The 21,767-nt window shown below is 37.9% G+C and overlaps 1 protein-coding gene across 3 annotated transcripts in view; it reads left to right on the top strand.

The window, feature by feature from the left end:
* The window catches only part of LOC122809755 (carbohydrate sulfotransferase 5-like), a 283,569-nt gene extending 266,572 nt beyond the window's left edge, over positions 1–16,997 (top strand). For all 3 annotated transcript variants that reach the window (XM_044081475.1, XM_044081476.1, XM_044081477.1), the window contains one exon: positions 7,206–16,997. In XM_044081475.1, the coding sequence (XP_043937410.1) occupies positions 7,251–8,423 (1,173 nt within the window). In that variant the 5' untranslated portion in view covers positions 7,206–7,250 and the 3' untranslated portion in view covers positions 8,424–16,997. The remainder of the gene's footprint in view (positions 1–7,205) is intronic.
* The last annotated feature ends 4,770 nt before the right edge of the window (positions 16,998–21,767 follow it).

The raw sequence follows: 21,767 nt of genomic DNA, 5'->3' as shown, positions 1-21,767 counted from the left end.
TCAAACGGCAGCAGGGGATGGAATGCTTGCAACCCCAGAAGCACCGCCCTCAGCTCTAGAACATTTATATGCAGATGGGCCTCCATTTCGGACCAAGTACCTTGGACTGTCTGTCCCTGACATAGCCCCCCTACCCCATCAGGGAGGTGTCCGTGGTCACTGTAGCCTTGGGATGTTGGGGGGAGAAGGGGTGAGACCATTGTGACAGGTTGTGGGCCATCCACCAATTTAAATGCTGTTTGCACCTGTGAGTTACCTGAATCTTGGCTGAAAGAGGGTACTTAAAGGGATACCATTGGGTGAGCAGTAGTCATTGTAGAAGTCTCATGTAAAATCTGGCCAGGGGAACAATAGTGATGGAGGCTGCCATGGAACCCAACAACTGTAGAACAGAGTGAGCTGTGGATTTCTCCCTTGAAAGGATTGGGATCAATTGTTGCTTTATCCTTAGAATTCTGTGCTCTGGAATGGATGTTATGCAATTCTTTGTATTCAAGATGACCCCTATGAATTCTGTCGACTGAGATGGAGTGATATTGGATTTTTGCCAGTTTATGGTTATGCCTAGCCTTTATGCAGAGAGGAGAGAGTATGCCAGGGCTTCTTCCAATAGATGTCTGGTGGGGGCAGAGATGAGCCAGTCGTCTAGGTATGGAAACACCTGGAATCCTTGTAGTCGCAAGTGAGCTGTGATGACTGCCATGCACTTTGTGAACACTCTAGAGGCTGTAGAGTGTCCGAAGGGAAGTACTCTGAACTGGTAGAGACTGGATCCCGCACGGAAGTGAAGGAATCTTCTTGATGGTCTGTCCACTTTTATGTGGAAGTACGCATCTTGATGATCTATCGAGCACATCCAATCATCTTTTTCAAAAAGCAGAAGGATAGACTATATTGTGACCATCTGGAATTTTTGTACTTTTACAAACTTGTTCAATACACTGACATCCAAAATTGGTCTCAAGTCCCTGGTTTTCTTTGGCAACAAAAATAGTCTTGAGTAGAATTCGGATCCCATCTGGTCTGGAGGGACTGTTTGGATGACTCTGTTTCTTAGCAGTTTTGAAATATCTAAAGCTGCTTCTTGTTTTTGACTGGGTGGAACATCGGGTAAGTTTGTTAGGGGAGCGGGACAAAGGTCAAAGGGAATATGATAACCTCTGGTTATTATCCTTTGTACTCAAGAATCGGTGGTGATGGTTCATGAGGCAGAAGGATACAAAGAAAAACAACCCCAACCTCTTCCAGAGGAAAGCAGTTGGGCTGCTCTTCAGGAGCACTGGTAGGATTGGCCAGGGAAAGAGTCCCTGGAACCCTGGTTACGTGGACCCCCCCCGCCCCAAAAAGGGCATCTTCCCTGTGAGATTCCCCCTCTGCCTCTAGGGGAGAACTCAGCCTGTGTGTCACAGAAAGGACCCTGAGACTTTTTGTACCATATCTTCCCACTCTTCTGGTTTCTTGAGAAAGCCCATTGAGGGGAAGAATAATGGACACCCAAGGCAGAAAGAGTCTTACTATCCTGTTCACATCTGGCCAGTGTGCTTTGAACCTTGGGTTCAAACAATGAAGAGGCTTCGATGGGAGCATTGAGAAAGGAAGCCTTGAAGGGTTCTGTGAAATTACACAAGCGCATCCAGGCATGTTGTCTCAGAACAATGCCTGAACTCATCGCTCTAGCTGCTCCTTCTGATGTGTGAGATATCCGGCGCATGGAGGAGTTACATATCTATTCAATGGTGGCTAGCTGAGAGGCCACTTTGTCATAGACCTCATCAGACACAGCTACAGCCAAAGTTTCAGAGAGCTCAGAAATTAAATCTCTTTGAAGCCAGGTAAAGTGTGCACTATATTTCAGGGACCTGATTGCAAAGGTTGCTGATGCAAAAGTATGCTTTCATATTCTGTTCAGAGCCCAGGACTCTTTGTTGGGTGGATGGACAGTCTGGCTTTCTTCTTCCGCCAGGTCTTTTTTAGTTGTGGCCACCACCACCAAAGCATCTACAGGAAGACCTTTGGACCAATGGGGACCAGTAGCAGGAGGGGAAAAATGTTATCTGGCCTCCAGGGAATGGCCTCAACAGTGTCAGGAGCCTTCCACGCATGCTACACGATGAGCCGGACCCGTTCATTGGCAGGTGGAGTAACCAAGGAGGTGGGGGCCAGGTGGAAAAGGCCTGCAGGAACATAGACTCTTTAGAGGTCGGGTTCAAGGACTGCCAGTCACCTTTTTGTTTAAGAATTTCAAGAATATCACCAAAGGATATCTCAGAGGCTGAGCGAGGGAACCCTTCCCCATAATCAAAGCCTGTGTCTTCAGTAAGCGACTCCTCTGTGGAGTCCATGTGCTTCCTCTTGCACGAGCTCTTTTAATGAACTTCCTCAGAGGGAGAAGCTGGGGAAGACAGTGCAAAAGGGGTCTCCTGTGGGAGTATATCCTGAGATCCTTGTGCCTGGTGTCCGCCAGGTGCGACTTGTGTATATTGCAGTCCAGAGGAGGGTGGGAAGAGTGATAGCACAGGATCTCCAAATGATGCCAGAGCCTTCTACATTAGCTGGAAGGCTGGTCCACCTGAAGAGGGGTGAGTGTCCAGGACAGGGATCACCCCTCCCCTAAGTGGATCAGCCTGCCAACTCAGTGTCCCTGGATGGCTGTGATACACCAAATTATGTATGCCATAGCTGACATCCTGGGTCATAGCAGAACTCTACTGCCACAAAGGCAACTGTGGCATCTTAGTGAGGTTCATAGAGGGGGAAGACTGTACTATATCAACGGGCTTCAAAGGCAATGAAGGAGGAGAATAAGCAGGGGTCTTTGGTAAAGGGTGATCACCTCCCAAGGAAGGAGAGGTCCTGGAGGGGAGGGATACCTCTGGTCAAAAGCACTTGATCCACAAGACGCAACATGTCATGTTCAGAGAGGCTTCTAGTGGATTTCACGGATACAGCTGAGGTTGAGTCAGGTCTATCCAAAGACGGAGCAAGCTCGGTGCCCACCTCGGAGGTCTGCACTGAAAACAATGGGGCTGTAAAGTACTAAACTACAAGTGTCTGCTCCGAGGAAATTATCGGTGCTGAAGTCATGGTCTGAACCAAGGATAAGGTCGGTACCAAAGTGGTTGTCGGCACTAAGGCTGGAACCAAAGAAATCGGTGCCGATAACTGAATGGTCAGTGCTGAGAGGGTAGTCAGTGCCGGGTAAGTTGCCAGAGCCGAAAAGGCAATGGGCATCAAAAATCCATTGATGTCATAACAGTCTGCATCAACTGGACAGTCAGTGCCGGTAAAGAAGTCTGAACTGAGGAGCCCCTCAGTACCGACATGGTAAAGGAAACGCTAGTCGGTGCCGAAGTCACAGATGGCACCAATGGCCTCAGTGCCAAAGGTCTAGGTACCAAAAGCGCTGGAGCCAAAGAAGTCAAATCCGAACTGGAAAGCTTAGCTTTCTTGGGTCTCAGTTCCTGGGAGTCCCCAGCCAGGGACGAAGGAAGAGACTTGGCCTTTATATGTTCATCACTCTTTTTCTTATGGGATCTTGGAAGGGTTGAAGCCTCTGAACCACAAATAGCCTCTGAAAAAGGAGATTTAAGTAGCCTATTCAATATTAATTTATTTTTTCTCTCAATCAATGTCCTGTTAGAGAAATTCTTACAAATCCCGCAGGGTGGGTCAACTGTTAAATGAGGCACACCTAAGCAATAGACACACAGGGAATGTGCATCTGAAGTAGGTAATTTATGGCCACAATCTAAACATCTTTTAAATCCTGGACTACCTTTTATATCTGCCATGTTATAAAGAAAGAAGTAAACCCAGAAAAAATACCAGCAATGGTACAAGAATTACCCGAAGGTAAGAAGGAAATGTGGTTTACCAACGATGGCAAAAAAGAAATTACCTTGCGGTAAAGACAAGAAAAGGAATTGAAAAGATTCAAGAAAGGATAATTGCTAAATGCGATAAGGTAAGAGAAAACTATCTAATAACTTTTCTGTGAGAAAAGGCTGTTTTAGAATTTAGTATGAAGAAAAATATTGTACTTCGCTCAAGAGAAGTAGCTTGACACGACCGAATGGCGATGTGGCAAATGAAATCTGAGGTAACAGGGAGAGGGGAATTCTGGGTAAGAGTTTTTAGCTCGAGAGTTTGTAGCTGACGTGGCCTTGGAAGATGGCCGGCTTGGTTCCATGGTCAGAACTGATACCCACACGTAAGGAATGAATGAGGATTAACAATATCAGATCACCCATCATGAACTCCTTCACAGGAAAGCCAGAGCCTCCATGCCATGCATTCCTAAAGTAATAGAATTGGCAAACCAGACTGCAAGTCAAATTGATTTAATGACGCTAGTAGTGATTGCCTCCCACCAGTGAGAAGTCAAGGGACTGCCGATTCCAAACAAAAAACAGAGGACTTCATCATCACTTTTTTTTTTTTTTTTTTTTTTTTTTTTTTTTTTTTTTTTTTTTTTTAAGTCTATACACTTAACCATTGCTCTATCCCTCTGACAAACAGCAAAACTGATCCACATCAGTGCTACTTTGAACAAGTCGGAACAAAAGGTTCCATAAAAGCTCACCCTCCCACCAACTGCAAACAGCAACAAACAACAAAGAACCAAATAGGAAGGTTCCAACCAGCAGACAATACATATTTTTAGTGCGTTTATATGATCATCTATTGCTTTCTGATATGTGAAAAATGTTTTTATGCATTTTATACATTGTTTTTATGTATTGTATTTTATACTTTTATATGCCTTTAAGCTAATTTCTGTTTGAACTACCAACTATTGATTGGCTGTTTCAAAAAGTGAATTGTTTAAATATGGACGTTCTACTTCATTGTTTGTCATTTTGGTCTGAAAAAGCAACCAGGAAAGGTTGCAAAAGCGCTTACCTCTACAATAAATACTTTTGGTTTTTACATTAATACTGCTTCTTCCATTTGTTTATGGTGCCAGGATTTACTTATTTTGTTTGGATCTTTTTGGTGTAATTCTTCCTGCATCTCTCTCAACTGGGTCTTCCTTTGCGTTATTGTTTAGTCATAGATTCAGTACATCTTTTTTTTTTTTTTTTTTCACAAGACTCAGAATTATGTCCTTAAACTACATCTCTGGGGATATGCCTAACTAAAGACTGCATTCTCACTGACACTGACAACAGAAAAGGAACTGCTTCACTTTTCATGGTATTCCTCCAGGACTGGAATTTCACATCAGAGATAAAAAGTGTATTTACAGATCCAATTATCTGTTTTACATATTCATACCCCTTCTGATTTCCATTGTCACTAAAAGACAAATATGATATTTTGCCACAGATGGTTCAAAACCTTTACCAAGGCAAGACGCAGCAGCAAACAGCAGATTATCATACAGATAGGTTCAAGTAAACAAGTAAAAGGGTGACTAGTTTAATTTGGTTTGTGTAGGCTCTATAGAATAAGCACCGCATCCCCATGTAAATCTTTAATCTGTAGGTATAGTATTTAATAGCATAGCATATGAGGAAAAAATATGTTGCAGTAACCAAAATACTTGTTAATATATGCACTGCATGTCATCCTAAAGGTTCAACAACACACATACTTCAGAACAACAACAGTTGAAAGCAACAGATTAAACAAGAAACATTGAACAGTCATGTTTTTAACCAAACCATTGTGTTGCACTGATTGTGGAATTCAGACTGTCATAAAACCAGGTGTAGGCATGCTGTGTCCTGCTGATATAGCAGGTTATTTGCACTGATGTATGGGATTTTTTACGACTACTATAACCGTGAAAATATAATCCAACTATATATGTTACCCAAATAAGATTAAATATATTGAAACACTGATGATAAAAAATGTTCTGTTATGTTCTACTTGTTTTTATACCCAGGTGGGCCAAAAGGCTCATAAAATAATAGAAATATATTCGTACCTAATTTTGTATTCCAGATAAATTCTCAGAAAATGTACAAACCAGCAAACTCTGATTGTTGGAGATGGCTTTGTACCAAGTTACATATCTATAATTATATATTTTCCACAACATACCATACTTTTTCTAAAAGGTACTGAACAAAGGTACCTAGATTCCATTTTATATATTAAGTTAAATGTTAATTTGAAGAGATATAACTGAGACAGGGAACTCCCTCTATAAGGGTGAACTAGTTTCTTTTCATAGAGTTATACTTTAAGGAATTGTACTATGAAAAACACATGTGCTGTTAATGACTACTAACCCATTATATTTTCAAATGAAAAACAAAAGCAAAAAAACAAAATCAATCATGAATTCTTAAAAGAAAGAAAAACAGTGTGGGAAGCAGGTTATTACAGAAGCAAGTGATGAAGGGAAATTATATACAAGTTCTTAGGGGCTTGCTTGCCTTTGTCAAAAAGGTAGAAAACGTCTTTATAAAAGGGATTTGGGAACATAATTTATCCTGTTCCGTTTTTGGCCTTCTTTTTCTGTTTTTTTTTTTTTTTTTTTTTTTTTTTATTATTATCATAGAGGCAGTTATGTGAATGGTTATGTGTAAGTTAACACTTAAAGAACTGTTACTTAGAAAGAGGAAGTTCCTTTAATAATGGAAAGGGGAAAAGTGAAATAATGTAAAACTTGTAACTGGCTATACTGGGCTATCCATTCTATATAATTGGATATTACATTGGATATTACTAATACTGAGAAAATTAAATGGCAGGCCACCACTGGCAAAACAAAAGGCACCATGCATGAGGACTGCCTATATTGCAAGTTTATGGGTACTTAAATGAAGCTTTGAAATGGGAAAAAAAGGAGGAAAAAGATAAATAGTGTTAGCATATAGATCTGCAGGTTTCAGAGGTGTAGTCATGATTTAGAACCACAGAATCTTGAAAATCAACATCTCAAAACCATAATATTGAAACAAAATGTTGAAGACAGCAATGTCTAAAAATCTTGAATATCAAATCCCCGTTACAGTTGTTAGTTTTAAATATAGCTTTTACTGATATTCACACCACTCATGTAGTGTAAGCCATCATCCAACATGTGTTAAAAACTAAGCACTTACAATGATTCACAGTACTGTTTTCTGCCTCTGCTACTTAAAAAATAAATCAGTTGTGCAAATGTATTGTTATATTAATATATTTTTGATAGAGTCAGTCATTACTTCAAAGGATATTCACTACTTCTTTTTTCTTTTTACTTCTAGGCATCTGATTCTTAAGACATCATCATCTTTTTGCTTGTACTCAAAATGATCAAATGGTACATCATTAAAGCAACATTCCTAGCATTACTTATGGTTCAGATGTTAACAATGGTATCCCTGTATCTGAGACATAATAATTTCTTCAGTACAGACACACTAACAAAGAATCCAAGCAAAGTTCATATTTTGATTGTATCCTCCTGGCGCTCAGGGTCCTCCTTTCTTGGCCAGGTCTTCAGCCAACACCCTGATGTTTTTTATTTGATGGAACCAGTCTGGCATTTGTGGATGAATATGAAAAGAAGCAATGCAAAGGTTTTGCAAATGGCAGCGCGAGACTTAATTCGCTCAGTCTTCCAATGTGACATGTCTGTATATGATGCCTACTTGCCTGAAAAACCTAAAGCCTCAGATCTCTTTATGTGGCATGTCAGTCGAGCACTCTGTTCTCCCCCTGTCTGTGATTTGTTTGAACGTACGCAAATAATTAAAGAAGACGACTGCAAGACGCTCTGCAAGAGAAGTCAGTTTAACAAAGTGGCAGAGGCTTGCCATACATACAGTCATATTGCTTTAAAGGAGGTACGTCTGTTTGATTTGAAATCAATTTACCCACTTGTTCATGATTCATCGCTAAATCTTAAAATAATCCATCTTGTCCGTGATCCCAGAGCTGTTTTCCGCTCGAGACATGAATCATCAGGGATTCTTTCTATTGATACAGACATTATTTTGAATGGGTATGGAAAGACTGATGAGGAAGTAGAATACAAGGCAATGAAGGAAATCTGTAATAGCTATGTTAATATATACAAAGATGCAACTAATTCATCCCTAAATGTTTTCAAGAACTGCTATATGCTTGTCCGTTATGAAGACTTAGTCAGAGACCCTCTGGAAAAAGTAAAAGAAATGTACAGGTTTGCACAACTAGATTTTCCCCCAAACTTTGAGGAATGGATTTATGCAATTACTCATGGGAAAGATTTTGGAAAAAATGGTATGGCCTTTAAAACTACATCTCGAAATGCACTGAATGTATCCCAGGCTTGGAGAAATAGTCTTTCATTTCAGGCTGTGTCTAAAGTACAAGATAATTGTAAAGAGGCAATGAGTGTATTTGGATATAAACCAGTAAAATCAGACAGAGTGCAGAAGCTCATGTCAATGGACCTGTTATTGCCCATGGAAAGTAATAATGGTTCTCTTAAAACATAAATGAAGGACTATAGTCATTGACTGCAGATGAGTTTAATTAATTTATTTATTTGCTAACTTAACAAGTGTATCAGTCTGATCATGTTTTTCAACTCCGATCTAATCATAGGGAAGGACAAACTAAGCGCCCATAATAAATGAATTAATGCAAACATTGCAATACGTAATGGATGTAATACCTTTATTGTACCAAAACTGACTTTACAGTATAGCTAACAAAGCTTTCTGATTTACATGAGCTCTTTATGACAAGTTAATAAGCTACTGATGTTAGACACAGTGATTCAATATTGAAAAGTAGTTTGGCTAAAATGCTGCTTTGCAGCCATTCCTTTCTTATCCTGAATCATGCATGTTTGCTCTGTGGCAGGTTCTGTTGTTTTTATCTGGCTGTGCAGCCACTCCACTGTATCGGGCACAGCCAACCACATGTCGTTTTATATTGACATCACACAAGTGTTCTACTAGTGTTCAAGCTGCCAATCATCATAGTTGCTCAGAAGTGCTCGTCTCACTTTGACAAGCAGTATTTTCCATAGAAAATCATTACCAGTGTCATATCTGCTGCAGTGCCAACAATGATAAACCTTTTTAAAGAATGTTTCCTTTTTCTTCATGTTGGAGTAGCTGCAGAGTTGCATATATTAGTTTTGGAAATAAGATCCCCATATGGGCATGCATGGGGTCTTGTGCCTCAGCAACTAAAAAAATACTTTATTTTGTTTTTCTGCATTTAAATGAAATGTTGTCCAGCTGTGTCTTCCAGTTGTAGCTTTGTCTGAACATTACTTGATGCATAGTAGAACCACAGCTCACAAGGCAGACACATTTAGCAGTGCAGTTTGTGTGGCCTCTTAACTGTTGGTTACTTCAACAACATTCAATTGCCAATCTTTTCCAGGCTATTTACCAGGAGATTTGGGTACATTTTGGTGGTGGCATTTTTGTGCAGTTACTACAGAGGATTAAGGGTAGGAGCTGTTAATAATCTGCTTCCTGTGGCCCTGGATTTTATTCCCTCAGCCTCCATTTGTCTGTGTCTCTGAACAAGTCACCTAACCAGACACTAATAATAAACAAATAAGAGATTTTTTTAAAAAGTAACAGTATGATAAAAAAAAATTCAGTGTGTTGTTCAGATCCTAAGACATATGTTTTTATGATTTGTGTGCATGTGCATGTATGTCTCTGTGTATGTACATTTAGATTCATAGTTATGTACAAGGCTTACCATCACAAGGGCCTTTTTAAGCATAGCCATGCATCCCAACGCACATCAAGCTGAAACTTTAGATGTCAATGTTCACAGCCTACCAGAAAAGTTAAGGTTACTTCCCAATGATTCATTAGAACAAGCATTCATTAGAAAAAAATAGCAGTTCAAGTCACCTAATAGAGCACTTACTGTGAATTAAATCACAATAAGAAGAGAGAAGTTGAATCATGACTTAAAAGCAAAGGAGTAAAAACAACCCCTTAATTTATTATCCTTTCTTAGTATGGAGTCACTGTATGATTTGGTTACAATATATAATAATGACAGTAATGGGAATCATAATGCTGTACTATAGAAACATATAACATATATATAATAATGACAGCAAATGAGAGCTCATAATGTTGCAAGCTATAAAAAGTAGACACAGCTAAAGGAATAAAATACTATCTCAGAATATCCATATACCTCTAAACTGGAGGTATGGATATATAAACAGGACAGCCTGGACTCCACAATATAACATAAAAGAAATGTGTTATAAGCAGTTAGTATGCTAAACAAACTGCGCTCAAGTTAACTGTGAGGAAAGAGTGTGAAAAAAAAGAAAGAGAGAGAGAGAGAGAGAGAATGTGTGCAGTCAAACTATTTATCTGCAACATGCCTGTCAACAATAAGTCCAAAATGGCATCTCTGAAGAGTAGCAGAATTGAACCCACAGCCATGATGTAATGCTGGAGTGATAAATATTACGGCTTTACCAACTTTCAAACTTATGGTTACTAGTATTAAAATTAGAAGTAATTAAGTAAATAAGGTATCAACCACTGTTTTTGCATCCTACAACACCAGAATGCACCACAGTACAATATTAGAATAAAAAAATTGCATTATCTCTGCATTCCATTGTTTTCTTCCCATGGACCAACATGTCATTTGTCCTTTTTTCTGAAGTAATGCAGAAGAGACACTCATTATATGCCTAAGTGATAAAAACTCAGGGATACAGATGCTAAATGCATTTTGGGTATTAGTAATGTCTGCTACTGCTGCAGATACATTTAGAAATATTGCATTTTTAATTTCTGAGTAAGTAACCAACAGCCACATTTGCATCTACATTTTAAGCTAAGACTTTTTTGTAGAGGTAACACAAGTATATATAAAGGAAAGATAGTGTGGCAAATGCAATTGAATATATAATGAACACTGTAATCAAAAGTTTCCCTGCACAGCTGAGGCAAATATATGCAATAAGACAATCAGAGAATGCAAGTATCTGAAAGTAATAAAACTGGTTTTAATAATCAGCTAATACAAACCAGACTTTAGATTTACTAATGGAACAAAACTAAGCATCTAGATGTTCAGATTATATAGCAGTTATATTAATATATCAGATCAGTCAGCAAATTCATTAGGTGATCTAAGTTTATCTAAAGGTTGCGTTACCCCCAGTAATGGATTCCTAGGCACTGGGAAGTGAAAACAATGATAATGTCATTGAACAGCTAAGCAATACGATGCAAAATAAAGCTGGAAATGATGAAATCATATACCATGAAAATGTATGATTAGGAGAGAGGTACAACTCAACATGGCAGTCCTACATACAAGGGGATACTGAGGAATTAATAGTTATTGTAATTTGTTCACTGGGCTACTTCATGGCTCTGACTGGACCAATTCCAGGCACAGCTCGGGTGAATACAATCACAGCAATCAGAAGTAATATAGTGTAGACAACAGTATGCAGTAACATGAATAGAATGAAAGAAAAGTACCTATATTACAATTAAAAATGTACAAATGTTAAAAATGCACAATTTTTGAAAACATGTCTTCATGCTGTTTTGAAAACAACAATCTAGATGAACTAGAGAAATATGGAGGGGAAAAATGGGAGTGAGCAGGAAGTTATGTGATGGGGGTAGGCAGGTTTAAAGTATGTCCAGCTGGAGGGAAGTAGATAGAGTGGTAATGGTAGCAGAGAATTGGGATGTGGGGTTTTAGGTACTGTGTCCAGAAATGGGGTGTGGGGGTTTAGTAATGTGTCAAGAAATGGGGTGTAGGGTTTTACATAATGTGCCCAGAAATGGGATATGGGGTTTTATTTAATGTGCCCAGAAATGGGATATAGGGTTTTACGTAATGTGTCCAGAAATAGAATATGGAGTTTTACATAATGCGTCCAGAAATGGGATATGGGTTTTACATAATGTGTCCAGAAATGGGATGTGGGGTTGTATGTACTATGTCCGGAACTGGTATATGGGGGTTTTATGTACTGTGCCCAGAACTGGGATATAGGGGTTTTATGTAATATGTCCAGAAATGGGGTATGGGGATTTATGTAATGTGTCCAGAAATGGGGTATGGGGTTTTACGTAATTTTATTTATTTATTTATTTATTTATTTATTTCATATTTGTTTACTGGGAAAGTCCAACTTGGACAGAGTCAATTTTTAGTGGAAGCCTGAGGAGAAAGGCTCCAGATGCATGTTTTTCAAATGTGGGAGGAAACTGGGGCAGCCAGAAGAAAAGCATGCTAATGCAGGGAGGATGTGCAGACTCCATGCAGAAGACGTCCCAGCTGAGAATCAAACCGGAGTGTCTCTTGCAGTGAGGCAGCAACAAAAAACACTGTACCACTGCTTCACCCATGTGTCCAGAAATAGGACATCGGGTTTTACATACTATGCTGTGAAATGAGCTACAGGCTTGAAATGAGGTGTGGGGGTTTAGTAATATGTCCAGAAATGGGGTGTGGAGTTTTACGTAATGTGCCCAGAAATGGAATATGGGGTTTTATTTAATGTGCCCAAAAATGGGATATAGGGTTTTATGTAATGTGTCCAGAAATGAAATATGGGGTTTTACATAATGTGTCCAGAAATGGGACATGGGGTTTTACATACTATGTCTTGAAATGAGCTATTGGGTTTTATGTACTTTGTCCAGAAATGGAATATGGGTTTACACAATGTGTCCAGAAATGGGATATGGGGTTTTTATGTACTGTGCCCAGAAAAAGGATATGGGGTTTTACATACTGTGTCCAGAAATGGGGTATGGGATTTTAAATACCATGTCAGGAAATGAGGTATGAGGATTTACATAATGTGTCCAGAAATAGGGTATGGGGTTTTACGTAATGTTCCAGGAAATGGGGTATTGGGTTTTACATAACATGTCCAGAAATAGGGTGTGGGGTTTTATGTAGTGTGTCCAGTAATTGGATATTGGGTTTTAGGTAATGTGTAAAGAAATTTGATATGAGTTTTATATAATATATCCAGAAATTGATTCTAGTGTTTTACATAATGTGTCCAGAAATGGGATATGAGGTTTTATGTAATGTGTCCTTCCTGAGAGCATCTCCATTAAGAAGGAGTACAGAGGTGTTTTTTTGCAATGGGGCCAAACCTTGGTGTAGGATTGGAGGACTTTCACTGCAATAGGAAATGAATTGCACAGGTTTGGAGCAAAACTTGAAAAGGCATGGAATGTGCAATGAATTTGGAGCTTGAGGGTCACAGTAGTTTACAAGATATTTACTTGTTTGCATGAGAAGGTTTTATTAGGGAGCTTAACTATAAAAAGAGAGGATGTCTCAGGGGATAGCTATAACAGTCAGTGAGCCCAATAGGAGACTTGATCTTTGTCAGACTGGAAGTCATTTCATTTTGGAGATAGCCAGAGAGTGGTGTCTTTAGGGAGGAGAGATAGAGATGAAATTGCAAATTTTATTGCAGATGGTTGGTAATGTGGAAATGTTGTTTTTTTTTTTTATCTTGGATGATGCAGCTATTTTCAACACACCATATTTTAGTTGAATGGAAGTATTCCTGTACGTATTGTGACTCTAGATGGGGCTGACAAATAACAGATTCTGCTGGCTAATATATAGCAGGGAATTTATTTTTTTCTGTTTTTAATGTCTAAATGGAAGTTAAGGGATTGCTTGAGCTACATTCCTCAGTATTTGAAGGAGGTTGTAGTTCCTCTTCTAAATTTCTATAACTTTCTAATATTGAGGGACATAGGTGCTTTGGCTATGGATTTTAAAATAGCATAGATTTAATTTTAGAAGGGCTGACTAGTGAATTGTGCTGCAGTAGCCACTGACTGAGGGATCGTAAGTTATTTTGTAACTGTGTTTGTATTTCGGTTCAGGGCTTGTTTGGATGTGAAGATGACCATGTAAATTTGTATGCAGGATAAGAAGTATGTGCGGATGCTTATATGGCAGTTTACTGATAAAAAACTGAGATGAGTACAGGAACTAGGGTAGACCCCTGGGGTACCTCATTATCTAGTGGTGCTGAATGCTTATAAGTAAAAAAAAATGGGGATGCAGTTTAGTTAGCTCTTCACAAAAATGCTTTCAAATTATAGACACGTGAAGTACATTTTTAGGTTTTATTATGTAAAGCATGTAAGATTAAGTTACATGCTTATATAAGATTCAATGTTTTGTATGGATGTTAAGGCTCTTAATAGTGGAGTTCTAAGAATTACACTAAGGATGGAATTCATCACTAATTCTAAAACACTTAAAAAATAATATCCTGTTTGTCATTCCAATAAACAAGACAATTAGAATCAATCATAATTAATCCCAATTCAGTGGACAAATGTCCTTTATATATTAGTAAATCTTTTTCCTTGAATAGATTTAATTATGAGTTATATTCCTGGGTCAATAAGTATACAAATGTTCTTAGTGAACTAGAGTTTGTATGTTATGTTAGCCTTTATGCCCAAGACAGGACCTTCTTTCTGTTAACTTAAGCCCCTTATCTATGGGCCCTTTAGCCCTTACAAATGGAGGAATAGAGTTCTGAGCATCGGTGGCAAATATTACAAGCAGGGTAGTATTTTTGTGATTAAATTATATACATACAGTTCCTTATGTGTGCAATTTAAGAAATCTTCTAAGACAAAAAGAATGGAACTGGAGATTTGCAGTGGTCCCAAATATCACAGATGGTATTTTCCTGATATTAGCAAATGGATGTTGACATCAGCCTACCTCCAGATATTACCGACTTCCAAGTGCAAGGCAGTTATACAATGACAATAGTCACTTATTCTGGAAAATTATATTATTACCCCATAATAGAGCTTGCAAGAACAGGATATCTTAAATGGAATCATTAATAAAAATGCTTGAAGAGAATAGGGCCCAATTCAGAGTCCTCAGGTATACCAGGTTTTTGCTCCTAGCAGTTAACAAAGCAGGCAAAGCCAATACAGAGTGCTCAAAATGTTTTGTTTTAAGATTTGCAAAGAAGATAAGAGTCAAATGACTCTTATCAATGATGGTGACGATGGTGAAGATGTAGTTCATAACCTACTACAGAACAATGAAGATACAAAATCCTTTTCTGAATACCTGCTGCGACTGATTCAGAATGCCATTTTTACTAGCACATTCTAATACCTGAGAGTGGAGAATCCTCCTCAAAATATTTACAAGTTGCCAGAGACTGAAGATGAGTTGATGATCCTCCCGCCAGGCTGGATCAATTTGTCTTGGGAAGGAGCACCATAATTGTTTCATTTAGCTATAAATTTCCAGAATACATATTTCTATATATCAATACATATATCTATCTATATATCTATATATAGAGATAGATATATATCGATATATATATACGCACAGATTAAGATATTTACTATGGGTTTAGTGATCAATAGGATTGATATCCACAGGACACATCTCTCCAACAGTACAAGACTGCCTGCTCATTACTTTGGAGAGATTGTGCATAGTGATGGACACCAATTGTGTACAATACTGAGTAGGAAGGGTTGAGAAAATATCATCCAGACAATGTAGGTACATCACTGCTGAAATTCTTCAGAAGGTTAGGTCTAGCTGTCCTATTCCATGTAAAATCAAGAAAGGTAATGCTTGTGATTTGGTTCAACAAAGTACCATTTTACTTCTGACTACCAATCCTTTGGCAGGCTATGGATCACAGTTTAGTTGTTAAAGATAAAATGTAAACTTGACAGTTTTTAAAGCAGTTCTACATTACCAAATCAGAGCAAAGAAGGCTATAAGCAGATAATGATTGTTAATTGCTTTCAAAAGGTACCAGTTTTGTAGAAGACATGCAGATTGGGAAGAATTCTGCCTTATTAAGTGGCATTAATTCTCAAAGCTAAGTTATATATGCTTGCAGAAACAGTGAACAGAATTTAAGTTTTATTTTATCCCCAAAATAGTGCTGTTTTATAGTGAAATATTTTTGCATTATTCACTTGAGCAAATGGAGGAACTGATTCTTGGCTATATTTTTCTTTATATTTTGAAAGACAAATACAATTAAATAGTACTCCATTTCCTCCTCCTACCTGTACTGTTATGAACTGTCTTCCATCCTTTTGTTATACTCCATCCTCGACTACCCTTTGCCTTTACTTTCTCAGCTCTAGCTTTCTTGACATTATACCACTTGTAAGACATATTCCTTTCTGTTGAAAAGAGCAACAATATGGCTGCCTGAAATACTTCATCAAATTGAAATGCAGTTCTCTCTCTTTAAAGAATGTTGAAAAAGATTGTTGTACATTACTGCCTTTCAAAGGTTAGTGTCACTCTGTCTATTACTGTTCTTTATACATTGGAACTTTTCTCCCAGGGCCTCCACTGAAAATGTGTCCTGTGCCTAGTCAGACTTTCCCAGCAAACAAAAACAATCAATCAATCAATCAATCAATCAATAATAGCCCATCTCCTGATGTTAGTGATGAGTACAGAAGTGGCCCAAGTGTTTTATTTGGCTACTTAAAATGAATTTAAGGAGTTACAAAATCACAGTAGGAGACCAACTGCTGACTTTATGGAAGTCTAGAAAGCATTTAATTTGTGAATGGCAATATTATTTTGGGAGTTCGGTAGTAAGGCTGGCAAAGTCCATACTTTAATTAGGACATGGTGTGTGCTGACTAGAAAGAAGGAAAGAGATAAGTGAAATGAAATTTGCCAATGGATCACTTAAATGGGTATATCATCAACTGGTTGGCTGGTACATAAACGTCATCTGTTATACTAGAGGCAACAATTGCAGGCAGACAAATAAAGACAGGTGCAGAGTTGTCAGGAACTGCTATTTTTTACACACTTTCTGATTCATTGGTCAAGGTATAATTGTCAGGATTCAGCATTATTTTCCACAAACAGATAACTTTTATTACAAACAAAATTTAATCTCAGCATAAACTAAGTTGACAGTTCAGCATTTCATACACCTTTGGGTACTGTTCAGAAATTGTAATGCATTTTGTTTTAGGTTGCTTATTAATATAGCTACGGGCATTTGTATTTTAAAGTAAACACATATGCACTATATATATATATATATATATATATATATATACACATATATGTACATATATATATATATATGTGTGTGTGTGTGTATGTGTGTGTGTGTGCATGTATTTAAGAATTTTTAGAGATTTTATACCACTTACTATCACAAAGCCTAATAGCTAGACTAATGCAGTTGATGAGTAAGTTTAGAATTTTTACAATGGCTGCATGACCAGAGGACATAGTGCCTGAGGAATATGAGGGGTTTGGATAGTAAAGTAATTGACAGTGGTGAGATCTCCTTTCATGAAGCCAAAGGAAGCAGTTGAGAAAGCAGCCAATGGTAACCCTAAGACATGGTTATAGGAAAATTTAAACTACTGAAACGATGCAGTTTGGCTATTAAGGGTACATTTTATATCTGTAAGACAACTTAATAGTTCTGTGTGGCTTAGTTAAGAAGGGTATATTTTATACTTGTATATGAGCTTGTATGTTTTGTAGGCTTTTTTTGTTTAAACCAATAATTTTTTTTTCTTTTGTGGAGATTGTCTACTCCAGAGCCCTCCCCCCCCCCCATTTTGTTTTGAATAAGAAATAAATCTATGTCCAAATTTTAATTAATTCAAAAATTCCTCATCCCCATTTTTTTCCTGAAAGAGTATAAAAACTATTACTGTTAGGTAAGGACAGGATGTTAAGTGGTGGATGCTCTGCAGCAGATATGTATTAAATATGTTGCAAGTTATGCAAACAAAATATTTTTGAAAGTAACAGCATTTTGTCAGTTCAGCATATCACGCAATCATACAGTTCACCCCAAAAGAGGCATTATACTTGATAAGCAAGCAAGCAGGCAATCACATACATACATAGATATAGGGTAGTGCATATTTTATAGATATGATATGTTTAGAGTTTTACTTTTCTGTATGGGACACATTTATTCAAAAGTTTGGAAGCCTCTGTATGACAAATCTTTCCCATTTTGACTCTGTTTACTTTAAACCTCTACAAGGTATTGCCATCTCTTGTATGCATAGAGGGTGCAGAGAGTCTCAGTTATTGCAGAATTTGAAGTGCAGTATATCCAACAGCCCTGAACATTAAACAGAGAGTGTAATAAGAAGAATCCCATTATCTGGTATAAGGATTGCAAGTTGTCTTCGTATTTTCATAGTTTAATGCAGTTGTATAATATCAATTTGTAAAAAGCAATAAAAAGTTCGGTCTTTTTAAAACCATAGCTAGACGCTTAGGAAATTCAATGTTCCTAGTGAATTGCTACTAAATTAATCTCAGTATTTAGCTCTAATTAACACATTAAACACATACATACAGTGTGATTGCTGTACAGGAGTTTTACTTGTCTTCATATCATTCTAAGGTTAACTCGATGATGATTTAATAACTATGTTCATATTCACACATTTAGACAAATTTAGGATAATAGTCTTCAGATAGCATGCTTGCCAAACAAATGCCAGCCCTGTTTGGAATGCTGAAACAAATTATTTGCCATCAGTTGGCCTACCTAGTTTATAATGAACTGAATCTTTTAAAGTTCATATACAGAAATTCTCAAACAAATTTTCCAAAATACAGGTAATCCTAATGGAGCTATAGGGCTATATCTTTTCATTAGAATATGCATGACTTTGTTTTCCAAAATTTGGGGCCAGATCCTACTGTCTTATTGGAGGAAGAGCTTTTTGATTTCATCAAATTCAGGCAATTCTCTATGTGAATTTACACATGACATTTTTCTTTAAATGTTAAAAAGTTATAATTATGATTAAATTTTAGATAAATTGCATTAAGCTCAGGTATACATTATTTGGTTTCTTCATTAATTTAGAAAAATAGATTACATTGGATTAATTTATTTATTACATTTTCCATTTCCTTGTGGTTGAATGTTTCCCCTCACATTTTAACTGTGTAGAGTCAATCTTTTAACAATTAAATGATCTGTGTATTTTTCTGTTGACTCCATATGTGTTATAACATTCTGCTTCAGTTTTAGTTGATATTGAATAGTGAACAGTGAAAACATCACAGCCTTATAAGCTTTGCCATAACAGCTATAATCTCTGAAACTACAGCTGTAATCTGTACAATAATCTCTGAGAATAAGAAATTATCTTGTTAAACACAGAGCTAAGAACAGCAAGAAATTATTTTACTGTAACACTGTTCACTGAATACTATGTATTAATATTCAATTACACTATTGTAATTTTGTCATGTAGCAAAGTTAAAGTTGAAAAAATGTCTTTGGGTCTAATTCCAGTTAACTTAAATAAATATAAATGAAGAAAAATAAATCTGTTTTGCATTCTTTATACTGTGCAATAATGCTGACATTACTTTCCTTCCTTAATAATTCTTAAAGGGCCAAGCATTTTTTGCTTGACTGAATTATTTATATATTTGCTGGCTGAATTTTGTTTTCTGATCTGTGCTGACTTTTTTTCCCACCCTCGCACGATACTGCTGTTGTGTTTTTAAAGTTGATAAAACTGGTCTAACAGCTTTTGTGTTATCTGATGGTCTCAGGGCTTGGCTTTTGTCTTGCTGGTATAAAAATATTACCTTTGTATGAAATTTCTGCATATCATTGCTAGAATCTCCTTCAGTTCTGACTGAGAGTGTTTCTCTGGAAACATAGAGCTGATAATTATATTTTTGGCACTTAACTGTTCAGTGTTCTACACTGTCTTTATTTTTGCTTGACTGAATAATTTATATATTTTCTGGCTGAATTTTGTTTTCTGATCTGTGCTGATTTTTTTTCTCCCACCCTCCCACAGTATGGCTGCTGTGCTCTTAAAGTCGGTGGCTTTCGCAGTTGCCCACCAATACTGTACATTGGATCTGGGACACTCATCCTAGCCCCATCTCTTTAGCTCATTCTGCCTAATACAGAGATCATTTCGGAAGGCCAAACCCCTTAGTCCCTTAACATTGAATTATCTTATTTTCCTTTTCCCTCCCTGCTCTCTCATTTTTTTCCTGCTCTCTCCCTTTCCACTTCATAAAAAAGACACTTTACTTAGCTGCTTATATATTTTTAATTTGTGTTTCTTCCTACTACTCTGTTACTTCATCTCGCTTTGCTTTTTCCTGCTACTTGCTACCAGTTCTCTAAACTGTTCAGCTGCATCTTTTCTGTTGCATTTATTACTGCTTGTTTAGAGCCTGTAACAATTGTTAAGTTTTATTCTTAAGTGTTATTCTAAGCGCTTAGCTTTGGTTTAAGCACTTGGGCTTTAGGCCCATCCCTTAGCTCTCCCTGGCCTTTTTCCTTCAGATTCTGACAAATCTGGATGGACAATTTCATATAGATTCTCCTGCCAGTCTGGTTGATATGGGCATCCTGAGACAGTGTAGCAACTGCTTCATATACACGGACAACCATCTACTACTAACACCTAGGAACACAATTTGTGAGAGATGCAATTACATTAGGAACCTACAGTCCAAGCTCTCTCCCCTCAAGCCAGTATATCTGGCACCAAAATGGTTGTCTACACAATCACTACACTTCAAGCACCACCCACACCTACACAACACACACCTACATATGCTGAGGTCCTCCACAGAAACATACCCAAAGAAAGGAGATCTCCGAGGCAAAAACACGTGATCTCCACAGCCCTCCACATCACATACCATGCATAGTCCACACACCTGTGTCTTACAGCCACTAAGGCTTCACCATAAACCCAACATATTAGCCATAGGAGACTCCATTGTGAGACAAACAGATGTGTCTCTCACCAGATGGATAAGGAGTAAAGTCATGGTTAGTTGTCGGTCAGGTGCCAGAATCCACCATATCACATACTCACTCAGGTCTCTCAATAACAGGTACTGTTATGACTCTGTCATAGTCCATGTTGGTGTGAATGACTTGAGATGTACCTCTCTGTTCTATATGAAGAGAGCCATGATTCAGCTCACTGATTATGTGTCCCAATCAGGTATGTCCCTGGCCTTAAGCAGCATTCTGCCATCACCCAGAATGATGCCTCAATACAAACAGAAAATGACTGACTTTAACAATTGGCTTAGTTTCTGGTGTCATTCCAGGGGGATCCAGTACCTCACAGTCTGGAAAGATATGACTGACAGACCATGATGCTTTGCCAGAGATGGCCTGCATCTGTCTCACCTGGATTTCAGGCTTCTGGCAAAAGCTTTTCCCTCCCCTGTAGTGCCTTTTTTTAGGAAAAGTGATGAAGTCAAACCTACCAACATAAAAATTTCAACAAAATACACATTAAAGGTCATTCTGTTAAATGCCAGAGGTCTAAACATGAAACTGCACTCATTGAAAGCATTCCTACCCCTGGAAAATGCTGACATCTGTGCAGTCACATAAACCTTGTTCAAAGGTGTAGAGAGCAACCCAGCCTTACCTGGTTACTCATCCTGTCATACATTCAGACACAAAACTGTGGACAGTAAAGCCAAAGGAGGTGGAGTTTCAATATACATTAAAGACATACACACCTCCAGGCTGGTCAAACAGTATGATGCACAGGAGACACTCCAGGTGCACATAACCATTGACAAGACCCCTATTCAAATCATAACTAGCTACTGGCCTCCAAATCTGACTCAAGATGCCCAATATGCCTATTTGGACCTGTTCAAATCTATCAAGATTCAACCCTTTGCCCTGCTCCTGGGTGACTTTTAACTTCCCAAACATAGATTGGAAGAACTACTCATGCCAGAACACAAATGCCCAGAGATTCCTTGATTTTGTCAATGCAAATGCCTTGGAA

This window comes from Protopterus annectens, chromosome 8.part0 (genome assembly GCF_019279795.1).
Source record: "Protopterus annectens isolate FY-2018-M chromosome 8.part0, PAN1.0, whole genome shotgun sequence".
In the NCBI taxonomy this organism is placed as follows: domain Eukaryota; kingdom Metazoa; phylum Chordata; order Ceratodontiformes; family Protopteridae; genus Protopterus; species Protopterus annectens.
This window is presented reverse-complemented; position numbering and strand designations above follow the sequence as displayed.